Source organism: Salmo salar, chromosome ssa03 (genome assembly GCF_905237065.1).
Source record: "Salmo salar chromosome ssa03, Ssal_v3.1, whole genome shotgun sequence".
Taxonomy (NCBI): domain Eukaryota; kingdom Metazoa; phylum Chordata; class Actinopteri; order Salmoniformes; family Salmonidae; genus Salmo; species Salmo salar.
The window spans coordinates 67353266-67375589 of record NC_059444.1 but is presented as its reverse complement, the minus strand read 5'-3'; the positions used below and the strand labels follow the sequence as shown (position 1 = coordinate 67375589).

The window sequence follows — 22324 nt, the reverse complement described above, 5'->3', positions numbered from 1 at the left end:
ACCTGAATTCTGGAGGATTTTAGATTATCATTTGAATTGGATGCAGCCTATTATTGGACATGGAAACTGTCTGTTGAAATATCTAAAATGTCATACAAATCAACCACTTTTTAAATCATGAATACACTTTTAAAATAGCCAAACTGTGTCATTGGGGATACGCTGCATTTATTAATGTAATCCATTTCCGTCTAAAGCAGAATTGTATTATGGTAAATGTATTTTCTCGTAGAAATTAAACAAGTGTCATTCTGATCTTGCCATGTCCAGTCTCGTTAGAATGAAATCTTATTTATTTTTTCTTTAAAAGTTACTGTATTCAAAGAATTGCAGGCTTCTGACATTATATGGCAGAGCAGCATCATTGAGTCTGTGAAATTACAATGCAGGAATTTCGACTGGGGAGGCAATAAATTAGTACTTCCAAGGATGATTAGTAAAGATACAAGTGATTAATGGTGATAATAACAATAATTTAATGTATATATTTATATCAATCAGTGTCTAATAATAGCCTAAAAATAATATACAGCAATTGTAATAATATTGGTATTATTGTTTTCTTTCTAATTTCTGGTATTGCTGTATCTTTATCATCATCATCATCAACAACGTCTGCTCTTCTCTTCTCCAGCTGTTAGATTCTCCTGAAGTTATAACCTGCAGGAGCCATAATAAGCTCTAACACTAAATAACAGCTTGTGTTTCTCATGGGTCTTTCTAAATATAAGGTCATAAACTTATATTGCGGAAGAGGAGATGAACAACCAGTTAGCATATTGGAATCCGTTGGGCACGCTCATACTTTGCGGCATCACAACTCTTGCATACTCTTACCTTAAAGGTCAACGCAGAAATGTGTTGGAATAAGTGAATATTCTAATAAAGTCAAGTCCTATTAAATGTCAAATGAATTTCATTGCCCAGTATTGTTTGATATGAATAGCATCACAGAGCTTTGAACAGGGTGCAAAATCCGTGCACCTGTCCGGTTCTTGCTCTAGGCTGAGGCTACATTAAGAAGTAATAGTTGGCTAAATGTGGATGAATTCTGTAGAACATTTTGTGGAAATAATTCTGTAGCCTACAAAACTGGTGGTAAATCCCCGTTTAATCTCGTCCTTCACTGCAAGTCAGAGAAAGTTATTCCAAACCTGCTCTGTTCTAACAAAAAACGCTCAAGCAGGACCGTGACGGCCATACATGAGGTATATTATTATGTTGAAAAAAATGTCCGTTTGTATTAATCTAGACTACACAATATTTTCCTATAGCCTACAGTGGCCTAATAACTGCTAGGCCTTTACTGTCAAATTCTCATCGTTGTAAAATATCTGGCATGACTAGCCTAAATATCCATATAAAAACCTAGGAAACATCCCTGCAGGCAGTGTGCACTGATTACATATTTGTTTTGGATAATGATTAAATGTTATCTAGGCCTAATACCGATAAGAGAGGTTTGTAACTTATAGCTTATATCATTGACCAATGTTTAAATGATTTGGATTTTATCATACCACCTCCCCCTCTGCTCTCCCTCCCTCCCTGCGTCCCTGCTCTGCCTCTACACTGTAGCCGGTGAGTGGTAATCCCCTGCCGTCAACGGTTTACTCTGAGCCCGTATTTAATTCCTCTAAACCCCCAGCTGCCGTCCTGGTTACTCACTGAGCACGACAGACTGTGAACCGCTCCGTTTATTAATAATTCACCAGCCCTCCGCTTCTCCGGCCGCGATCCACTGCTGCGCCTCCGCGCGCTCTGGACCGCCACATCACTTTTTCTGGGTTTATTACACTTTAACAGCCGTTAACTCCAACTATTTAATACACTCGTCATATGTACAGGGATTAGCGTATACATATGCGCGTCCTCGTGAAGTCGCCTGGCATAGTGGTATGATCAAGTATCACCTCTCTCCCAAACTTGCAACATCCATGGTGCCAGATCTGGTACTAGTTGTGGTCTCCTTTTTATCTCGAGTAAATATGGGCATTGAAGAACAGGTGAAGAAGAACCAAAGGGAATTCCATTTTTGTGTTGTTTTTTATTAGGAGGACTAGAGAGTGAGGATAACACAGAGTTCCTTTGAGGCACACAGAAGCAACAGCTGATTTGTGAGCGCGTAAGTAGAGTCTACTTACTGTCGGTCCCTTGCAAAGAGAGACCTCTGCTCTGTTACTTGGGAGCTGACGAGACGCTAGCATCGTGCACGGATTTGCTTCGCTGGGTATTCGGTGAACAGAGCGGACAGAAGGGATGGCGCACTGACAGGCGACCAGAGCAAGTACTCACAGCTCCGACAACCGCCGTCCGTGTTTTCATGGAAGTCCCACGCGTGAATAGCGGACATAAACACCCCGAATGAAGCCGGGAAGTGGTTGACTTGGATAAGCCGTCTCCCGTCCCTTTCCCTGTTGGAGGAGAACAGTAAAACTACAATTTAAAAAAATGTTCACCAGGCCACAGGCCGTCCCGTATTAGGGTTATTTTGCTTCCGGTATCAGAAGAAACGAGTAGTTTTCTCTCTCCCACACTTTTTTTGGAAGCTGAACTTTTTTAGAGTTGAAAATGGGTATTTGAGACTGTTGGCACATTTCCCTGCTCCACAATGGTACGTGCTGTGTAAATCAATCATTTGCTCTTGTATGCATCTGAAAGCTTGTAATCATCTTAATGTTTTGTTTAAACAGGAAAAACATAATTCTAGGACATCAAAAACTATTAATGATTAGCCCAAAGTTATCTTGTGAGTGGTTTAAGGAGTAATACCGTACATTAAAGTTAACTTTGCACTACCCAATCTCATGTTGCAACTCATATTGATACTGTATAGGATTTTATGTTAAAACATATATGGAAGTGGGTTATATTTGAACAAGGATAACGCGGATAATTTATCTTCCTTTATCCTCCACTCAGCTACATTCCCGGGGCAGTTGAGCTGCTTCCAGTCGTTGCAGCTCGTGGTCATGCTGTCGCCCCCTTATTGACAAGCAGAGCACGGCACTCCACCAATCAAGCGTCTACTTTGATGTATCTATATTATACACAAAGTCAAGGCAGCGTTGCACAATCCAAACGTGAAAGAAATTGAATAAGTAGTAACATAAAAGCCGAATTCACCTAATGTGAATAGTCAACGGACGCATTTCGTTTTTGGTTTATAAGTGCATTTTGGCTACAGTTTATAGGGGACGTTACCCTAAGAGTTGGACTTTATTTCTGAAATCAATGTTAGTTGCGGAAGATAACTGGCGAGACTGCTTTCCTCTCGTACTCTGTTGCTAAATATTATCTACCGGTGTAACTTCTTACCGACGGCTGCGTATTTACGCAAAGGCTATTCACTGAATTCAGGGCAGTAAGGAGAGCACAAGGCCATTCTAATAACCACTAGGCCCACCAAGTCCACAGCACTGGTCCTTGTGATGCTGCTTGTGATCGCATGTTATGATATTGTAATGGAGAGTTTAGTTCAGTAAAGGTTAATTTCCTCTATGGCTTGAAACATTTAACATGAGTTTCTTGAGAACAGAAAATATTGCTGAGTTGGTAGAGCATGGTGTTTGCAACGCCAGGGTTGTGGGTTCGATTCCCACGGGGGACCAGTACGAAAAAAAAGAAATGTATGAAAATGTATGCATTCACTACTGTAAGTCGCTCTGGATAAGAGTGTCTGCTAAATGACTAAAATGTAAAAGGAAATGTAAGTAGGCCTCCAAAACAAAGTTTGATACAATCTTTACACAGAAAAATAGTGGAGTGAATCATGTCTCTAAGACTGTCAAGTAAAACTATCAGACTCCTGATCAAATTTAAGCACAAAGGACATCTATTCTGCTCCTTTATTTGTTTTGTGTATTTTCCTAAAGTAGTCCAGTTGTGGGATATTGAAGTGGACTGCTATTAGGTTCTAAATTAGTCATGGAAAGTGTTTTTAATGAGTTAAATAACACAGGATCTTGACCTGTCAGGATCTTGACCTTTAGCTTGATCTCTTGGCATAGGATCAGTTGAGTTGGCCATTTTGTGTACATTGACTATTGAGGAAAAACTGACATATACAACCTTGAAGTTACTGTTAGATTCCTACAATTCTATTTGCACATGAATATGAACAATTATTTGTATGAATAATTATGTGTTTACTTGCAAACTGAAATGGCACTAGTCCAAGTAGCTCAACAGTAACTTAATATAAAAACAAAATTCAGGACAGGCCTCACATGGGATTATGTTTATTTGTTTTCGTTTTTTTTAATGAAAAGCTAGACAGAATTTCTGCCCAACATATTCTAAACATGTAAACACGCATAATCGGTATTTAAGGATGCTAAGGCAATCCTTCAAACTCACCCTGTTCATTGAGTCCTTCACTTATCGAATATATTGTAGTTTAGGACTACATAAATATATGCATATATTAAAGAATAACATATGCTTTATATGCTTCACAAATGAATGTATGCTCTCTTTTCTAAGTATTCTATAATGCCATTCCCTCTATTGACTTCAGGCACTAAAAGTTGTCTTTTTTGGAGTGCTCCATGGTCTGGCCCAGGGTCAGGATGTGTGTGATTGGTATGAGGAGGAGTACTGTGTCATAATCTCGAGGAGCTGTGTAAATTGTTAGGTAATTGTATATCCCACTCTGTAGATGTTGATGTGTATGTACAGAGGGAGCAGCTCACCACAAGATGATCAAACAGGCGCTTTCCAGGCCATATGTTTTCTGCAGCTCTTGGCTGTCGCTGCCAGTGATGTCATCTCTCACTGTGTATATGGGTCCTCGTTCGCCCTTTTGTGATCTGTGGTGTAGAGGCTACCATATCCTTATTGGCGTTGCAATCCAGAGGAATGCTAGGGTATGTCTTTGTTAAATAAACACTTGGGAGGTGGTGATGGCATGCATATGTGTCATATTAACCCCTGGTTGTGATCCTATAAAGGGTGCAGAGAGTTGTCTCTCAGTTCTGATCTGAGGTCAGTTTCTCATTTCATCTTTATAGGTTTGGTGTCATGTAAGGTCATCTTAGATTAGCAGTTAGGGTAGACTCAAATCAAATCCCATTTTATTGGTGACATACTGTACACGTGTTTAGCAGATGTTATTGCGGGTGTATGTGCTAGTGGTGCCATAACCTATGAGGACTATGTACATTTTGAGCCATTGATTCTTTAGAATGAGGCCCCTTGTTTTAGAATGCCAGTCTCAGCCCTTAAAGGCATCTTGCAGTGCCCACTGCAGAGAGAAGAAGATGTCCACATCACACCCATTTTTACATTTTAGTCATTTAGTAGATATTCTTATCCAGAGCAACTTACAGGAGCAATTAGGGTTAAGTGCCTTGCTCAAGGGCACATCAACAGATTATTCACCTATTTTTCACCTAGTCATTTTAGGGATTCAAACCAGCGACCTTTTGGTTACTGGCCCAACGCTCTTAACTGCTAGTCAACCTGCTAGGCTACCTGCTAGGCAACCTGCTAGGCTACCTCACTAACCCGCTCTCTTGGGCACACATTAAATGTGCATTATAATGTATTTTTAGCGTCAGACCAAATTTAAATGACTGTGAACAGGTCATCTAAATGGTATTCAAAATACTGCCTCAAATGTTTGATATAGTCCAGACTCAACCATAGTGCTATGACCAATGCAGACTGCACACCAACGCTTAATGAGTCATTTTATTCCATTTAGTTTGGAACTGTTTTACAGTGTCTTCTGTCCTCCTAGTTTCATTTGTAAAAATGTCCCAACAATAGATGTCTTTGCCTGCCCTCCAGTTGAGGGTCTCTAATGAAGAATTAGAGCCAACACCAGTATTCATTCAACTGAGCTCACAGGATATTTATCAGTCAAGTTGTATTTGCATATTTAAATTTTTCAACGTTTCTTCTGTATTTAGAACCAGGTTGAGCAAACATAATAAACTTGCATCACATACATTATCCACACCTCAGACTTAAAATGGAATGCAAGAGAAAGAACCAAAGGCAAACCTCAAACAGACCTACAACAATAAGCAATCTCCAATCACACCCTTCTAATTATTATCCCCCCTCTCTTACCCCTCACCTCCTGAGATGCAGGTGTAAAATATCACATTTTTCCAGAATTTTTCCCTGAGGGGGCTCTGGCGTGGACTCACACAACGTACATTTCTCCTTTCATATTTCTCCCCCACATGTTTTAACAAACAAGTTCCCCCTCCCTGTCCTCTATTTGATCTGCACAGGTTTGTTAGCTTGTTAGCGAGTATACAATGAAGCTCCATGCAGCCACTGAGTGGGACTGGGAGGATATCAGTGATGCTGTAGAAAACTAAGTGGCACTATTGATGACAATGTCCAGTGGGGATGAGGAGTGATAACGATGATGATCACTGTCTGATCAATAATGGAGATGACTGTTCTTATGGATTGTTGTGAGGCCAGAAAGACTGGTTTGGAAATTAGTACGGGAAGTCAGGTGCTTTTATATTGTGTGTGTGTGTGTGTGTGTCTGTGTGAGAGAGAGAGAGCGACAGACAGACAGACAGACAGACAGACAGACAGACAGACAGACAGACAGACAGACAGACAGACAGACAGACAGACAGACAGACAGACAGACAGACAGACAGACAGACAGACAGACAGACAGACAGTGAGAGAGAGAGAGAAAGTGTATATGTTTTAATTTATCCTGTGCCATGAAAAAATGCCAAGTGGGGCAACCCCCATACATACAACACTTATCTCCCTCACTAGCTTTAAGCACCAGCTGTCAGAGCAGCTCACAGATTACTGCACCTGTACATAGTCCATCTATAATTTAGCCCAAACAACTCCCTCTTCCCCTACTGTATTTATTTATGTTGCTCTTTTGCACCCCATTATTTATATTTCTACTTTGCACTTTCTTCCACTGCAAATCTACCTTTCCAGTGTTTTACTTGCTATATTGTATGTACTTTGCCACCATGGCCTTTTTTTGCCTTTACCTCCCTTATCTCACCTCATTTGCTCACATTGTATATTGACTTATTTTTGTACTATATTATCAACTGTATGTTTGTTTTACTCCATGTGTAACTCTGGGTTGTTGTATGTGTCAAACCGCTTTGCTTTATCTTGGCCATGTCGCAATTGTAAATGAGAACTTGTTCTCAACTTGCCTACCTGGTTAAATAAAGGTGAAATAAAAAATAAAAAAATAAAATAAATACAGTCAGGTCCATAATTATTGGCACCCTTGATCAAGATGAGCAAAAATGACTGTATAAAATAAATAATACAAATACTGAGCAATATTGTATGCTCAAAAAAATGGGAAAATATATTATTATATACTAATACAATTGCTCAGAGAAAGATATTTTTTAACAAGTTATTTTTTTTTTAAATCTGAAAAAGATAGGGATCAAAATGATTGGATCCCCTGTTTTCAATACTCTAGAACCCTTCCCGTGTTTTCAATACTCTAGAACCCTTCCACTGTTTTCAATACTCTAGATTCTAGAACACTTCCCCTATTTTCAATACTCTAGCACCCTTCCCCTGCGAGGATAGCCACACTGAGCCTTTTTCTACAAAGTTGTATGAGACGGAGAATACGTTGGGAGGGATCTTAGACCATTCCTCCGTACAGAATCTTTCCAGATCCTTGATATCTTTCGTCTGCTCTTATGGACTGACCTCTTCAATTCAAACCACAGATTTCCAATGGGGTTCAAGTCCAAACACTGAGATGGCCATTGCAATATCATGTCATCTGACCATAGGAACCGGTTCTAATCCGAGTGCCAATGGCGTTTATCAATCTCCAGGCGGTGCTACCCACTGGGCAAAAACTGGTTGAATCAACGTTGTTTCCACGTCATTTCAACAAAATAATTAAATGTGATGAGTTGAATCAATGTGGAAAACTGATTGGATTTGCAAAAAGTCATCAACATAAGAGAATTTCATATATTTTCCTATAATTTTGAATTTTTTTATTACTAAATATCTTTCTCTGTGTAATTAGTATAAAATAATAGAATTTCCACATTTTTTGACGATGCAATATAGCTCAGGGTGCCAATAATTATGGACCTGACTGTATATCATTTTGATGAGAGACACTGTGTGTCTGCGGCATGGAAAATTAAGCATTTCTGCCTTTGTTTTAGTTGCTGGTCAAATCCATACAGTTAAATTGAGCATTCACTGTTCACCAAACATGGGAATGTTAAGAAATCAAATCTCAATCAATTGCATTTGATGAACATTTGAATTCTGTAAAACAGCCCATCTAGGTCACTCAATCACAGACATCAAATCATTTTTTGTAGCTTTTTAAGTGTTAATTAAGTGAGGCCTTGATACTATTTTCGCTCAAGGCTGGCCATATGGATCAGGCATATGTTACATATATATAGCAAAAGGGTGGCATATATAATTGACAACATGCTCCATAAAAACAGAGAGAAAACGGAAAAAGGGGCCAGTGCTACAGGGAGCTACATCAAACAATCAGTGCCGCCTCAAACAAATGATGCCCCTTTTCAAGTGTGAAGGCAATCCATGCAGCAGAGAGAGAGAGAGGTTTTACTCTGCTATCCCTTCATCCTTCCATCCCTTCATTCCTCCCTCCTTTCAGCAAACCACTGGCCAATCCAACCGCTTTTAGTACTGTAACACCCTCAGGCCTGAGAATAAGCCTCTTTCTCTGATGAAGCCTACCTGGTTAAATAAAGGTGAAATAAATAAAAAAAATAAAAAGAGAACGGTATCATTATCACAGAAATAGCCAATATGTGGCAAGCAGAACTACTACTGTAAATGCCTTTGTTAGGACGATATGCCTATGTCCATTAGGAGAGTAAAGGACATACTACAGATGAACCTTGGTCTTTAACAACCTTTGAAGAGCTGAGAAAGAGCATTTGTTGTAATAGAACAACTCTTTTATGTTTTCACTCTGTTCTCCTCCATATATATTAATGGTGGCCGGTACGAACATGGTTGTTGAAGCCGAACGCCATGAATCGTCTAATTGGAGTTTTCGGTTCTTTTGGATGACACTCACATTTCTTATTCGGAAATCTAACTTGAAGAGTAAACATACAAAAGTAAGCAATGGATTTGCATTAAATGATTAGTTTATACAGCGTACACAAACACACCAACACATATACACACACACAGGCACAGATGCCCCTTCAGTGTTAAAAGGGAAAGGGAGAAGACAAGAGAGCTAACCTCTCATTGGGTGGGATATGAATAGCCTGTGTTTCTAGCCGCAGCTTGGTTAGCCAAAGTCTGGGACTTATTATAGTGTTGTGTGTTTATGCATGTGTCTGTGTGTGTAAGTATTCCTTCAAGTATTGTTCCTGTGTTTTCTCTGTGTGTGTGTGTGTGTTAATGTCTGTTTTTAGTGTATATAGTGTATGTTTACCAGGTACAAGTTAAGAGTAGCATGCATTCAGAGTTGGCTTCGAACAGTGTTTGTTCCTGTTTTGTGAAACTTGAGAAATCAGGATTTACGGTTCTGGAAAATAGGATTTTTCCCCAGCTCTCCATATCAAGGTTTCCTCCCAGCTATGTTGTCTGGGCTGGCCTGCCTCAATTGACGGCAGAATTGGAATGGATACTCATTCAGCGCTCAAGGCCCAGCTGGTGTGTTCCACAGCATACAAATGAACTGTGCTGAATGGAAACAACACTTAGAAAAATACCTTTGCTGCATCGATCAGTGAATGTATGCCCCGTGTGAATGTTTTGTGCTGAATCAGTCACCGCTGTGGGAGAAGTCACCTGGTGACAACCAGGGACAGGAAATGCCATTGTGTCAGTGTGTATTGTGTGGTGTGATCCAAAAGCAGCTGAAACGGTCTGGTCTCCATTCTGGTGCTAGCAACGGAGTTCAGGCCTGCATCATATATGAGTTGGCTAGTACACATTATGAATCATGCTTTGTGTATGAGTATAAGAGGGGTAGGGATTCTCCATTAGAGATTCTGTACAGGATGCTGATATTGCTTGACTAAACTGTAATTGGCACATAATTTCTGACCAATAATAATAACAATAGTAATAATTATAATTATAAGAACAATAACAATAATAATATTAATAATTAATAAATCATAAATACATAATAGCAATAATATTACAATAACGTTATTATTATTCTAATTAAAATGATGTTGTGTTGTGTGCTGTATTTGTTAAGGAGTTGTTTAGAGGATGGTAAATGCATTGATACTATGAATGATTGTTGTGTTACGTTTCAGGCCACCGAAACCTTTCTGGTGAATGAAGACCCCTCCAGAGGTCCTGGGATGCCTGAATGCTTTGTAGTATCAGATTCCTACAGGGTATGCATTATTATTGTTATTATTATGATTATTTAATGTGTTATTTGAGTCATTAGTCATTATTCTGACTGATGGTCTGCTTTCATGCTCTTGGTAATTGTACCACAATCATAATGTCACTCACAGCTCCCTCTCCTCAGCTGCAAACCATTACAATCATTATTTCCACACACACTTTAAGAAAAAGGCCTTGCAACTCCGCCGAAGCACCCTTCCCTCGTGGGAAAGAAAATTATAACGATAATGTGCAGCATGCAGAGTTGTATAAAATGAAAAAAGGACCAAAAAAAACTAGAAAACTATACACAGTTGAAAAAAACATGCAGCTTTAAAAATTCCACCCAGCGAGCGCATTGGATTTACAGCGATCGGCCTGAAATGAAATGGTAATAAAAAGAGAATTGCGGGATGGAGGGAGTGGGAGTCTGTGGATGACTGAATATGTGATTGTTAATGAGGTGGGAGCCAGTTTTCTACTCTTTGTTTCCAGCTAAAGCCTTTTGCCAAGTTATAGAGAATCTGGGTTGCTACAGTGTATTGTGTGTCCCGGGGTACAGAAATGAGCCATAATGGGAGGTAATTGAGTATCATGGTTGGTGGAGAAGTTGGAGAGGGGAGAAGCATTAATATGACCATATTAGATATCAGGGCCAGTGAGTTCAAGGCCATCCAGAGAAGGGTATCTGTACTCACCTCCTCATAGGGAGGTTAGGCCCCACACATCGCATGGCTACCATCACACATCACCACTCCAGCTACCTCAGAATCCTCTGTCTGTCCATTTGGTCTTCATATATGAGGGAGTAATTGGTTGGGAATCCTAATCTTAGAGCACAAACTTTGAACCCTGTGAATTCTGTGCTTAACTTCTGAGTGGTATATTTGAGTTGTTCCATAGATTCTGTGTGTTCGTGGTATACAAAACAACCCTTGCAGATGCTGCTGCTACAGTACTTCATTATAACAGCAAATCCATGATTGACTTTACCACAATGAGTGTTGTAGCACAGCAAATATGTATATTCCAGCGTGTGAAAAGGAGAGCCACAGACTCAACAACCATAGCATATGGCTCTACCATGTGTTACTTAATGAGCGATTTACTCCCATAGACCACTAAATGTGGGGCTCATTTAAGGAGCGATGCTGGATGAGTGTTTGCGTGTGTTGCAGTCAACTCAACTCTATAAAGGAGGAAAACAGTTTTTGATCCCCTTCGAACCCATTCTCTGTAACCTTTCACTTTTGTGGTCCTGTGTGCTTTTTATGACTTCAGAGACAGAGAGACAGAGAGACAGAGAGAGAAAGATAGAGAGAGAGAACTTCCATGAATACACTGAGTTAGACAGAGTCTACAACTTAGGAACAGGATTCATTCCACCTGCTGTTACACAACTGCCCAAATTATGTGTATGTTTGTCACTCTGAAAGTTAGTGCTTATCAGAATTTATTTTGGTATATAATTTTCAAAATATCAAGGTAACGTTTTCATTTCAGTCATTTCATATTCACTGATGGAATCAACCGGTATGGAATGCTGTGAGCATGACCTTGTGTGGTGAGAAGGGGAGGTTACAGTTATGTGGTCTACACAACCCCCTGACCACACACTTTCCCCTCCCTCCTTCCCTCTCTGTCGCTCTCTATATCTCTCACTCCCTCCGTCCCTCTCTCCCTGTATCTCTCTATATCTCTCTATATCCCTCCCTCTGTCTCTCTCTATATCTCTCACTCCCTCTGTCCCTCCCTCTCTGTCGCTCTCTATATCTCTCACTCCCTCCGTCCCTCTCTCCCTGTCTCTCTCTATATCTCTCTATATCCCTCCCTCTGTCTCTCTCTATATCTCTCACTCCCTCCGTCCCTCTCTCCCTGTCTCTCTCTATATCTCTCTATATCCCTCCCTCTGTCGCTCTCTATATCTCTCACTCCCTCCGTCCCTCTCTCCCTGTATCTCTCTATATCTCTCTATATCCCTCCCTCTGTCTCTCTCTATATCTCTCACTCCCTCTGTCCCTCCCTCTCTGTCGCTCTCTATATCTCTCACTCCCTCCGTCCCTCTCTCCCTGTCTCTCTCTATATCTCTCTATATCCCTCCCTCTGTCTCTCTCTATATCTCTCACTCCCTCCGTCCCTTTCTCCCTGTCTCTCTCTATATCTCTCTATATCCCTCCCTCTGTCGCTCTCTATATCTCTCACTCCCTCCGTCCCTCCCTCTCCGTCTCTCTCTATATCTCTCACTCCCTCGGCCCCTCCCTCCCTGTCTCTCTCTATATCTCTCACTCCCTCCATCCCTCCCTCTCTGTCTCTCTCTATATCCCTCCCTCCCTCCCTCTCTGTCTCTCTCTATATCCCTCCGTCCCTCCCTCTCTGTCTCTCTCTATATCTCTCCATCCCTCCCTCTCTGTCTCTCTCTATATCCCTCCCTCCATCCCTCCCTCCCTGTCTCTCTCTATATTTCTCTATATCCCTCCCTCCTTCTCTGTCTCTATCTATATCCCTCTCTCCCTCCCTCTCTCCCTCCCTCTCTGTCTCTCTCTATATCCCTCCCTCCCTCTCTGTCTCTCTCTATATCCCTCCCTCCCTCCCTCTCTGTCTCTCTCTATATCCCTCCCTCCATCCCTCCCTCCCTGTCTCTCTATATCTCTCTATATCCCTCCCTCCTTCTCTGTCTCTATCTATATCCCTCTCTCCCTCCCTCTCTCCCTCCCTCTCTGTCTCTCTCTATATCTCTCCATCCCTCCCTCAGTCTCTGGCTCCCCTGGTTGTGTGCAGTATAATTGGCCACACAGAGCCCAGATCTCTTTGTTTCTCCTGCAGAGGCTTGCGGTGTAAATGCACAAGCGGTAGGCCTCATAAATCTGAGGGACTCCAGTTGTCAGATCAACATTTCAGCTCCACAATGACTTTACCTCCACCAAACACTATACCCCACTTAGGACCTGGTCCAAAACTTGTTTTATTACTTTGTGAAAAGCGTGCGTGCGTGCGTGCGTGCGTGCGTGTGTGTGTGTGTCTGTGTCTGTGTCTGTGTGTGTGTGTGTGTGTGTGTGTGTGTGTGTGTGTGTGTGTGTGTGTGTGTGTGTGTGTGTGTGTGCGTGCGTGCGTGCGTGTGTGTGTGTAATGTAAACATGTGTTTCCCATGCCAATAGAGCCCTTTGAATTGAATTGAATTGAGAGAGAGAGATTTTGTCTGTGAGAGGGTACATGCCTCTGTAAATTGTTCTCAGTATGACCAATATTCTGTGTTTTCTAATACTCATCCCCTTCCTTGGGACACTATCTTGTTTTGGTAGCAAACAGTATGTTCTTATCCAGCAGTCCTCAGGTTGGGCTGTTTTTCATTTTCAAGTCAACTTCATTGTAGTAAATGCCCCATGCCAGACCAACAGTGTGGCTCTGCTGTTTCAACTGCAGTCGCTGTTACAGCTTTCAGGCTGGATCTGATGTCTCATAGTGTTCAATTCACTCTACAATTAAATGTCTTACTTGTGCATCGGCCTGGGCTGGAAGTGTGCTTGTGCATCGGCCTGGGCTGGAAGTGTGCTTGTGCATCGGCCTGGGCTGGAAGTGTGCTTGTGCATCGGCCTGGGCTGGAAGTGTGCTTGTGCATCGGCCTGGGCTGGAAGTGTGCACTGAAATTCAGTCAAGATGCTGAAAGTGCATTTGTATCAGAGGGCAGAAACCAATAGAAGTAACACAAAATGTGCAGAACACTGACAAATATTTTTTACATTTGTTTCACAAACTAATTTATGCAGAGGCAGTGTAACTGTAGTATAATAACACTGTCATACTATTGTAGGTAAACCCATTCATTTACATAGCTAGAGTAAAATGTACATGGGTCTAGATAAAATGAATCCAAACCAAGACCCCAGTTTCGTTCTATTCCAATCTCATTAAATATTTCGTCTACCTTCTCGTTTCTCAGATGGAAAACAAATGACATTTCCAATATTTTAAGTCAATCTCTTAATATCAAGTCATTATTTATCAACATTATATGTCTTTATTGTCGGCCATAGGCCCCATATGAAGCATCACCTTTGACCTTACAGCAATATTGCATCGACTTTACTAACTGGTAGGCCTAATAAGCCTATAATAATATTTAATAGAAAACACATCAAAACAAAATCACATCGTAGCTATAGCAAATGTTTAGCTCATTGCAAAATACAATGCTCAGACTGGTGGACCTTCTGTAAAGCATTTTACCTTCTCGTTTAGGATATAGGCTACTCTACACGTCGTATTGATAAAACGCTGGATATTATTCATTTAACCCTCGTAATAACATATTTGTTAGCCTAAAGAAAAAGAGCGGTGTATTGTCATTATTCATGGTTACTGAGTATGAGCTGAAACGACCGGATTAAGCAGAAGTTTGCCACCGCGTGATTTACGAAGTTGAGAGATTCATGTTAATGATTTTATGTTGTATAGCAAACAACGTCGCCCCTGATCAATCCCCCAAAAAAATATCCGTGCGCACGACAGGAGAATCCGTGGAAGAGGGTGGGAGACCAAACTTTTTTTCCCCAAAAGTTTGTGTAAGCTTTCACTTTCAGCCTTCTAGGCGGGGTTACAGTACAGCATGGAGTGAGCGAAACAGGACGGCGAGCGATTGCAATGCAGCACTACAGCGAACTTCCATCCAACTTAAATAAGCTCTCCAATTTTCATTTCTAAAAATAACCATGTACTCCCCGTACTGCTTGACACAGGTAAATGCCATTATTTCATTGTTATTGCTTAGTATACAGTCGGTGTTGCGGGTTGGATTAGTGCTCCCACCATTTGCAACTATGTAATAGTTGAATTTGAGCTTATTTGTTACTCTCTGTTCCTTTCTGATAGTATTTACCTTGTATCTCTGACACGTTTTCTTCTTAGATGGCATTTCTTCGCAGGGCTTTCTTGTGCGTTTCATTACACATGGTTTTGTAGAGAAAATGGCGCTCCTCCCGAATCTATTTAATATAAAAGGAGGGGAGAAGTGGAGGAGGAGAAAGGAGTGAGTGCAGAAAACTGGACTTGAAGTTTAGTGTTACATGTGATGGTCTTACATTGACATTTTCCAAAATGTTGATCTCGCAAACGCTTGGCAGTGAGAGAGGCTACATGTGGAAGCGTGGCCGTCAAAAAGCTTTATCCGCTAACGGTTGAATCTGTGACAGTCGAGGACTTTAGGTCGGTGTGTGCTGCCGCCAGTTCTACAGTAGCCTACACTCAACCGTGCTCGATTCGGATTAATTTAACGTACGTATTTAGTGAAAGTAAATGGTCGGGAATATAATGTATAGACTATTTTACGCACGAGTATCTCACTGCATATATGCGCCATAAGGATTATTTTCAAGGTTCTGGTCATGCCCAGTTGATGTTAACTTATTTTAGTGACTCTGGTCCACTGTACCAAGCACACATACTGTATTTAATCTACTATTATAAACTCTTGACCATTTATGTTCATAGTAAAACAACCATCCCACAATTTACAGCCAAGAAATATTCCATAACTTTGAATAAGAAACCTACCTCTGATGTTTTACTCTGTGCTGCTTCTCCCTACTTTCAACTATACAGTGCATGTCCAGACCCTAACACCTGGTATATTTGGTATACATACACCATACATTGTAAAATTCACTCATATTCAATAGGGAATTACTCTGATACTTCCACATGCAATATTCCACATTTCTGAGGACAGTTGGGCAGATAAGAATATCATATGAGTTGAACAGCTTATTGGCACTAATTGGTAATTGATAAGGTCCTACCCAAATAAAATGTACTTTTGTAAAGCAATATAGAATCTCTTGCTATATAATATAACTAAATCAATTATTGTTCAATATGCTCATTAATGGTCAAATCTGTTTTGATATATTGTATTTGTTAAAACTGGAGAGTTGATCAGGTAACAGTTTCAGAATCTACATGATCTTTTTTTAAATCAAGAATTCTAGACAAGTTTTTGGGGAAAATGTATATAAAGCTTCTCTTTATCTATTTTATGAAATTATAGTCTATTTGTCCTTGAGGATAGAGAGTATTAACAAGTATTATAGTGCCTGTTGTAACTTTTGCAGAGATATGGTCAATGGATTGTAACAAAAAAGTACATTGCGCAGTCATAAGATAACTTAAACAGTTAGTTATTTAGTTTATGGATGTATTTACTTTGATAAAATCATGTGTATTAGTAATCGTCCTATAACTTCTCTGTCAAATGAACAGTGATTTAAGGTCAGGCTCGATCCTAAAGTGGCCAAATGCCACACATCATTGCTTAACTTCTTTTGACTCACCAAGAACCCTAAATATATGAGGTTCAGTAACTATTCATTTATGACTTATGTGCAATATCATTACTCTTGGAACTGGAATTTTCCTTAGCTTGGCAAAGTAACTTGGAGGGAAGCACCAGAGAAAGCTCTGCTTGAAGTTGTACTGTCAACAGTATATGTTCACAGATAAATGTGACATACAACAGGGGGTTTTGAGCCCACTGACTGAAATATTTAACATATTTTAGCAATATAAATCCACATAATATAAACCAACAAAGTTCCTTGGTCTAAACTGAATCGTGAGGCACCCATCATTTAACTCTCTGCATCAATATATTCCTGCTTCTGCAAAAACATTTTAGTGGTCTGCTTTTCTTCTTTCTATGCATTTTAGTGTAGATTTCTTGTTAGTTTATGGATTCTTTAAAAAGCCATGCCTTTTTCTGGGTCCAAAATAGAATGGTTGTTGATATTATCTGCAATTCTATGACTCTCCTAACCAGTGGCATAACTGTTGGAAATCTATTCCTATAAAGCAAACTTGTTTATCCCTTGGTTTCACTGGACAGTAGACTGCCAAGGTCTGTGTGATGTGTAATTCATTCCTGATTTTACAGTGTTTTATTAAAACAATTTTACTTCCATGCCTCTGACTCCTGTTACAGAAGCAGAGAGGGTGTTTTTCTCAGCATCGGGCACGGCCAGTAGTCTGCTTCCATTTAAAACTGTAGAATGATCATATGTTGTTCTCTGTTCTACTCCCTGATTGACAGAAACAAGACAAAGCTGATTTGAATACTTTTTTAGAAGTGGATATCTATTGGAAGAGAGTGTCTTGTACTTTTTTAGGCCACACGGGTCTAAATGAAATGCAACTGAGAAAGAAAATAGGCCCACATATTTAGAAATGGTGGAATGGGACTTTATCAGATGCACAGAGAGGAATCTCTATATAGGCTCGAACTTTTCTCTCCAACAGTTTAGCATTGAGATTTTGGTAGGCCTATACACATATAGCTTCATTTGCTAATGCATATTTATTTACAGGGTTTCTGGAATTGATAAATGTTGTAATTATTTTACTAAAGCGGTTATACGGCAGTATGAAAAGAAAATGAAGCTTGCATAGAGCCAGAGATGTTTTTGTCCGTTAATTAAAATGAATTGGCAACAGAACTGACTGCACATTCCGCACGTGCTGCACATATGCAGAAGAAGGCCTATAGGCTAAATCATTTGGACTGGATAAACTATAGAAATATATTATTTAAAGCTATACATTGACTGTATAGAGTTTGGTATGTTCATGCATTTTAGGGAGATATTCAATAAGAGAACAGCTTTGTGCATAGCACTCGTCCAGCGTGCGTGGAGCTTGCGCCTCTCTGCCCAGCCCAAGCCTCCTGTATTCCCTTCACTTCTGATGTGCCTCTTGTCAGATGTAGACTCACATTTTTGTTTATTTAATTAAGGTTAATAATTAAAAAACGAGTTTGGACCTCGGATATGGCAACACACTATAAATAATCGAATAAATTATTAACAGTGGTAAAAGCCTTTCTGGAGAGTGGCGAGATGGATGGGGTGTAATCAGTGGCGGTTCTAGACCATTTCAACTGGGGGGGGGGGCAAGCTGGGGCCAGTTGTACTGTTAGAGGGGCCAGTTACATTAATAACGGATGTAAAAAAAGAACGATAGCAAAAATGAGTTGTGTAAAACATTTTTCATACTCCACATTTAAGGGGGCCACAAGGGGGTCCAAAATTGTTGTCACAGGGGCACTGCCCCCCCCCCCCTCCAGAACCGCTAGTGGGTGTAATAGAGGCAAATGATGGAAAGCATTCAGAGGTCCGGATAGACTTTATTCGTGTGTTGTTTTTAGTAAGCATATATGTTTTATGCTGTAAAAACATTCCAATGTAAGCCCATACCAAAGTTATCTACAGTAGGTATGGAAATAGACTATACCAAATTCACCGTGTTGTGTGGCTGGCTGATATAGGCTATTGACTGAGTTATTAGACACCATTATCGGAATAGCGTTGCCTTTTCCAGTCTTGCACCACTACACTCTTAGAAAAAAAGGTGCTATCTAGAACCTAAAAGGGTTATTCAGCTGTCGAGAACCCTTCAGGTTCCAGGTACAGCCCCCTTGAGATGCATTTAGAACCCTTTCCACAGAGGATTCTACATGGAACCCAAAATAGTTTTACCTGGAACCAAAAAAGATGATCCTATGGGGACACCCGAATAACCCTTTTTGGAACCCTTTTTTTGTAAGAGTGTGGGGCTTTTTCATTTATGTCATAGGTAGAATATTCAAACCAGATTAGATCAGTAAAGCAGAATTCAACACCTTTCTTCTCTACACAGTGGAGTATCCGTGATATTGAAAAATAACAAAAGACATTGTTATTGTTGTTGTTGTTGTTATAGTCATTATTAGGCATAGACTATTATTTGGCTATAACACGGAAGCTTGGCTTGTTCCCATAAAGCCACCAGGTCATAACCATTGTCTTTTCGCATTTGCCTAAGCCACTTTATGCTAATGATTTTGTTTATGCTCACAAGTTTATACAATAAATGAAATGTGATCACCCTATACTATTCTTACTCGTACGACATTTTAACATCCTCTTCTCTTTGCTCTCCTGCTCGCGGGACGGTGACCCCTGCGCGGGAATGCTTTTCACACCTCTTAACACCCTCGCGACACTAAAGTATTGCACTACTCACCTTCTAAACAATCCATTAGTGGTAAGTGTTGCCCTATTATTTATTTTAAGGCATATATATTCTAATGTGTGTTATATACATTTTATTAGGTATTGTTATCATATGTTGTTGTAGCCCATATTACTTTTTTTTTTAAATACTCAAATTTAAAAAACGTTCGTTTAACTTAACCATTCATCTTATTGAAAGGAAGCATAATTTGCTAAATGTATTTCCCACACGTTCGGAAGGCCCAAAAATATATTGGCCCGTTTTTTTAGACAACTCAGTGCTTGTCAATCACTTTTGCTCTCGGCCTAAAGTCCTACTAAGTTGTTTAAAAAGCTTAACATACATAAACCAAAAGTTAACTGCGGAGAAAGAACAAGATGGCTATTTAATACAGTTTTGTTTTGGGCCTAATTTCTGCAGTTTGTAGCCCGTAGCACCGATTGGCAGAAAGTAGCCTACTAGCCGTCTATTCAAGCAGATTGGCCTAATGTTTAGCAAAAGTAATTCACATAATTTCATGATGTCATCTAAAATTTGCAAACTTGTTGCCTTGAAAATGTATCTTGCTTTTCCCATTTTCATGCAATTAACCCTTAAGTGGCAAACCCAAAATGTTTTACCATTAACCCATTATTTGCATGCATATTTGAGACAGAAAGACTAAACATATATTTGTAGAATTTGAAATAATTTAGTCCTAAGGAACATATTTCTTGTTGCAAGTCATCTTTGTATTGCAGATCATTAAATAATTCACCTTTGTCTTAATTACCTGCATGCCTACATCTGCCCTAAATGATCCTAAATTATGTTAGGCCTAAGTGAGTATGTATTACTGTGTGTTGCTGCATGAAGATAGACCAATATAATCTATGTCATTATCAGTTGTTATCAGGCATGGTGTTTTGAATAAAAACATATTCCACTGAAACCTCCATGTAGACATTTTGTGAGGTGGCCTTCCAAACTCTCCTCACCCATCCCCCCATCCTCTCCTCTCCTCTCCTCCACTCCCTCCTACTCTCCTCACCCGTCTCCTTCCAAACTCTCCTCACCCATCCCCCCATCCTCTCCTCTCCCCTCCTCCACTCCCTCCTACTCTCCTCACCCGTCTCCTTCCAACCTCTCCTCACCCCTCCCCTCCTCTAACCTCTCCTCACCCCTCCTCTCCCCCCTCCTCCTGTCCTCTCCCCTCTCTCTCCCCAGGCCTGGAAAATGAGTTGGAACAGCTGTTCAGGGGATTAAAATCTGATGGAACCACAGTCTGAATAAACAGAAATGTTGGATTTTTTGAAGTAAAGATACACACTCATACAAACAGCCCCATGCACTCCCCAACCACAGACACACACACGCACGAACAAACACACACAAACACACCAGAACCTTCCGTCCTACGTCCGAATGCGATTAGGCCGCTGTGTGGTTATCACTGGATTAGCCTATGTTACAGGATCCACATTTTTTAGGCTGAATGGCAATGATGTTTTATACAGATTTTTAAGAGGCACTCGGACAGCACTGACTGTGGTTAATCTATTGAGCAAAAACAAATACCCAAAGTGTAGTGCTCCAAAACACAGAATTTCAGTGGGAAGAAAATTAGGCTTTCATGCCTTTTATAGAATTTCTATGGCGGACATATTGAATTATAATATTACTGTGCTTGAGTTCAGTTGTGCGTAGAGCAAGCCCCCTGCCCTGCAGTAAAGCCAATCAGTATGATGCAATGAATGTATGTAGTCTGATAGTGCTTTTCTGATTGGTGTGGAATATAGCCTTTGGAGTGAGCCAGTAGAAAAATAACTCCTGTGTTCCAGACAGCCCAAGTCAGTGATGAATTTAATGGACATGTGAACTTTATTATGTTCTCCTCCTCTATCCCTAGTTGAAGGTTGGAGTTACGGTGAAACCGGAGTCCCCCAATGGCCCTGTAGGTGTCTCGTGGCAGCGGGTGGCTCTTTTCCCATCATGTAATGGGGACACCGGCAGGCCACAATGCCAGACGCTCACAAGGACACTGTGTTCCCTTTACTTATTCATTCCTACCAGGCAACCACCACCACCACCACCACCACCACCACCACCGGCGGCCTCAAGTCTCCTTTGGTGGTTGGTTGGTGGTTGGTGGAGTTGGCAAATTCAAACAGCCATAAACAATGAGGTGGCAAAGCCCTGGTCTCTGTAATCACAGATATGGGCTGGCTGGTGGCTGGTGCTGTTATCTAATCCTCAGGGAGGAGGTACTGTGTCCTGGACCTAGAGATGCCCCGATTTGTTAACATTTAATGAACATATCAAGAATATTTAAAGGACATTTCAAGGTTTTGTTGATAAATGTTTTTGGAACATTTTCCATCAGACTTTGTAAGTCCATGATGGGGGCACTGTTGTATCTCCAAAAAATGTCTGTCTATTTTATGTAGAATTCAGTACACTGTGTGATGGGGAAGACAAAGACTGGATGAATTGGATGTATTTTGGCAAGAGGGAATATAGATTTGAATTAAGTACCATGTAGTTTTTATCTCAAGCTGCATGCAGAAAAGCCCAAACCAACTGAGTCTCATTCAGTATCTGCACAGCTGTCCTAGCATCCGTGGAGAATGGATTCCTATTGCTATTGCCATGGGAGTCTCCAGCCAAGAAGAATAGGAGGATATCCAGTGTGTGTGCAGAGAGAGTGGTGTGTGTGTGTGTGTGTGTGTGTGTGTGCGCGCGTGCATGCGCCGCACTGCCGTCTCCACCCTCCTGCCTTTCCCTTCGCTCATGTCACCCCTGGCATGGATTATGCTTTGGCAGAACCCTGGCAATGCCTTTAGCCCCAGTGCGGTTCCGTGGTCGCTGATATGTTGTGCTGTTGCCATGGCTACAGAACGCACACACACACACACACACACACACACACACACACACACACACACACACACACAAGCACAAA

At 40.7% G+C, this 22324-nt stretch overlaps 1 protein-coding gene across 18 annotated transcripts in view; it reads left to right on the top strand.

Annotated features, from left to right (window-relative positions):
* Positions 1-22324, top strand: part of nfixb (nuclear factor I/Xb) — a 162563-nt gene that overhangs the window by 7382 nt on the left and 132857 nt on the right. For 10 of the 18 annotated variants that reach the window (XM_045716152.1, XM_045716149.1, XM_045716142.1 and 7 more), the window contains exons 2-3: positions 10269-10352; positions 19378-19413. In XM_045716152.1, the coding sequence (XP_045572108.1) occupies positions 10269-10352; positions 19378-19413 (120 nt within the window). Of the gene's footprint in view, positions 1-2343; positions 2615-10268; positions 10353-14834; positions 15081-19377; positions 19414-22324 lie in introns of those variants that run through there. The other 8 variants (XM_045716153.1, XM_045716137.1, XM_045716136.1 and 5 more) reach the window with 6 other exon arrangements.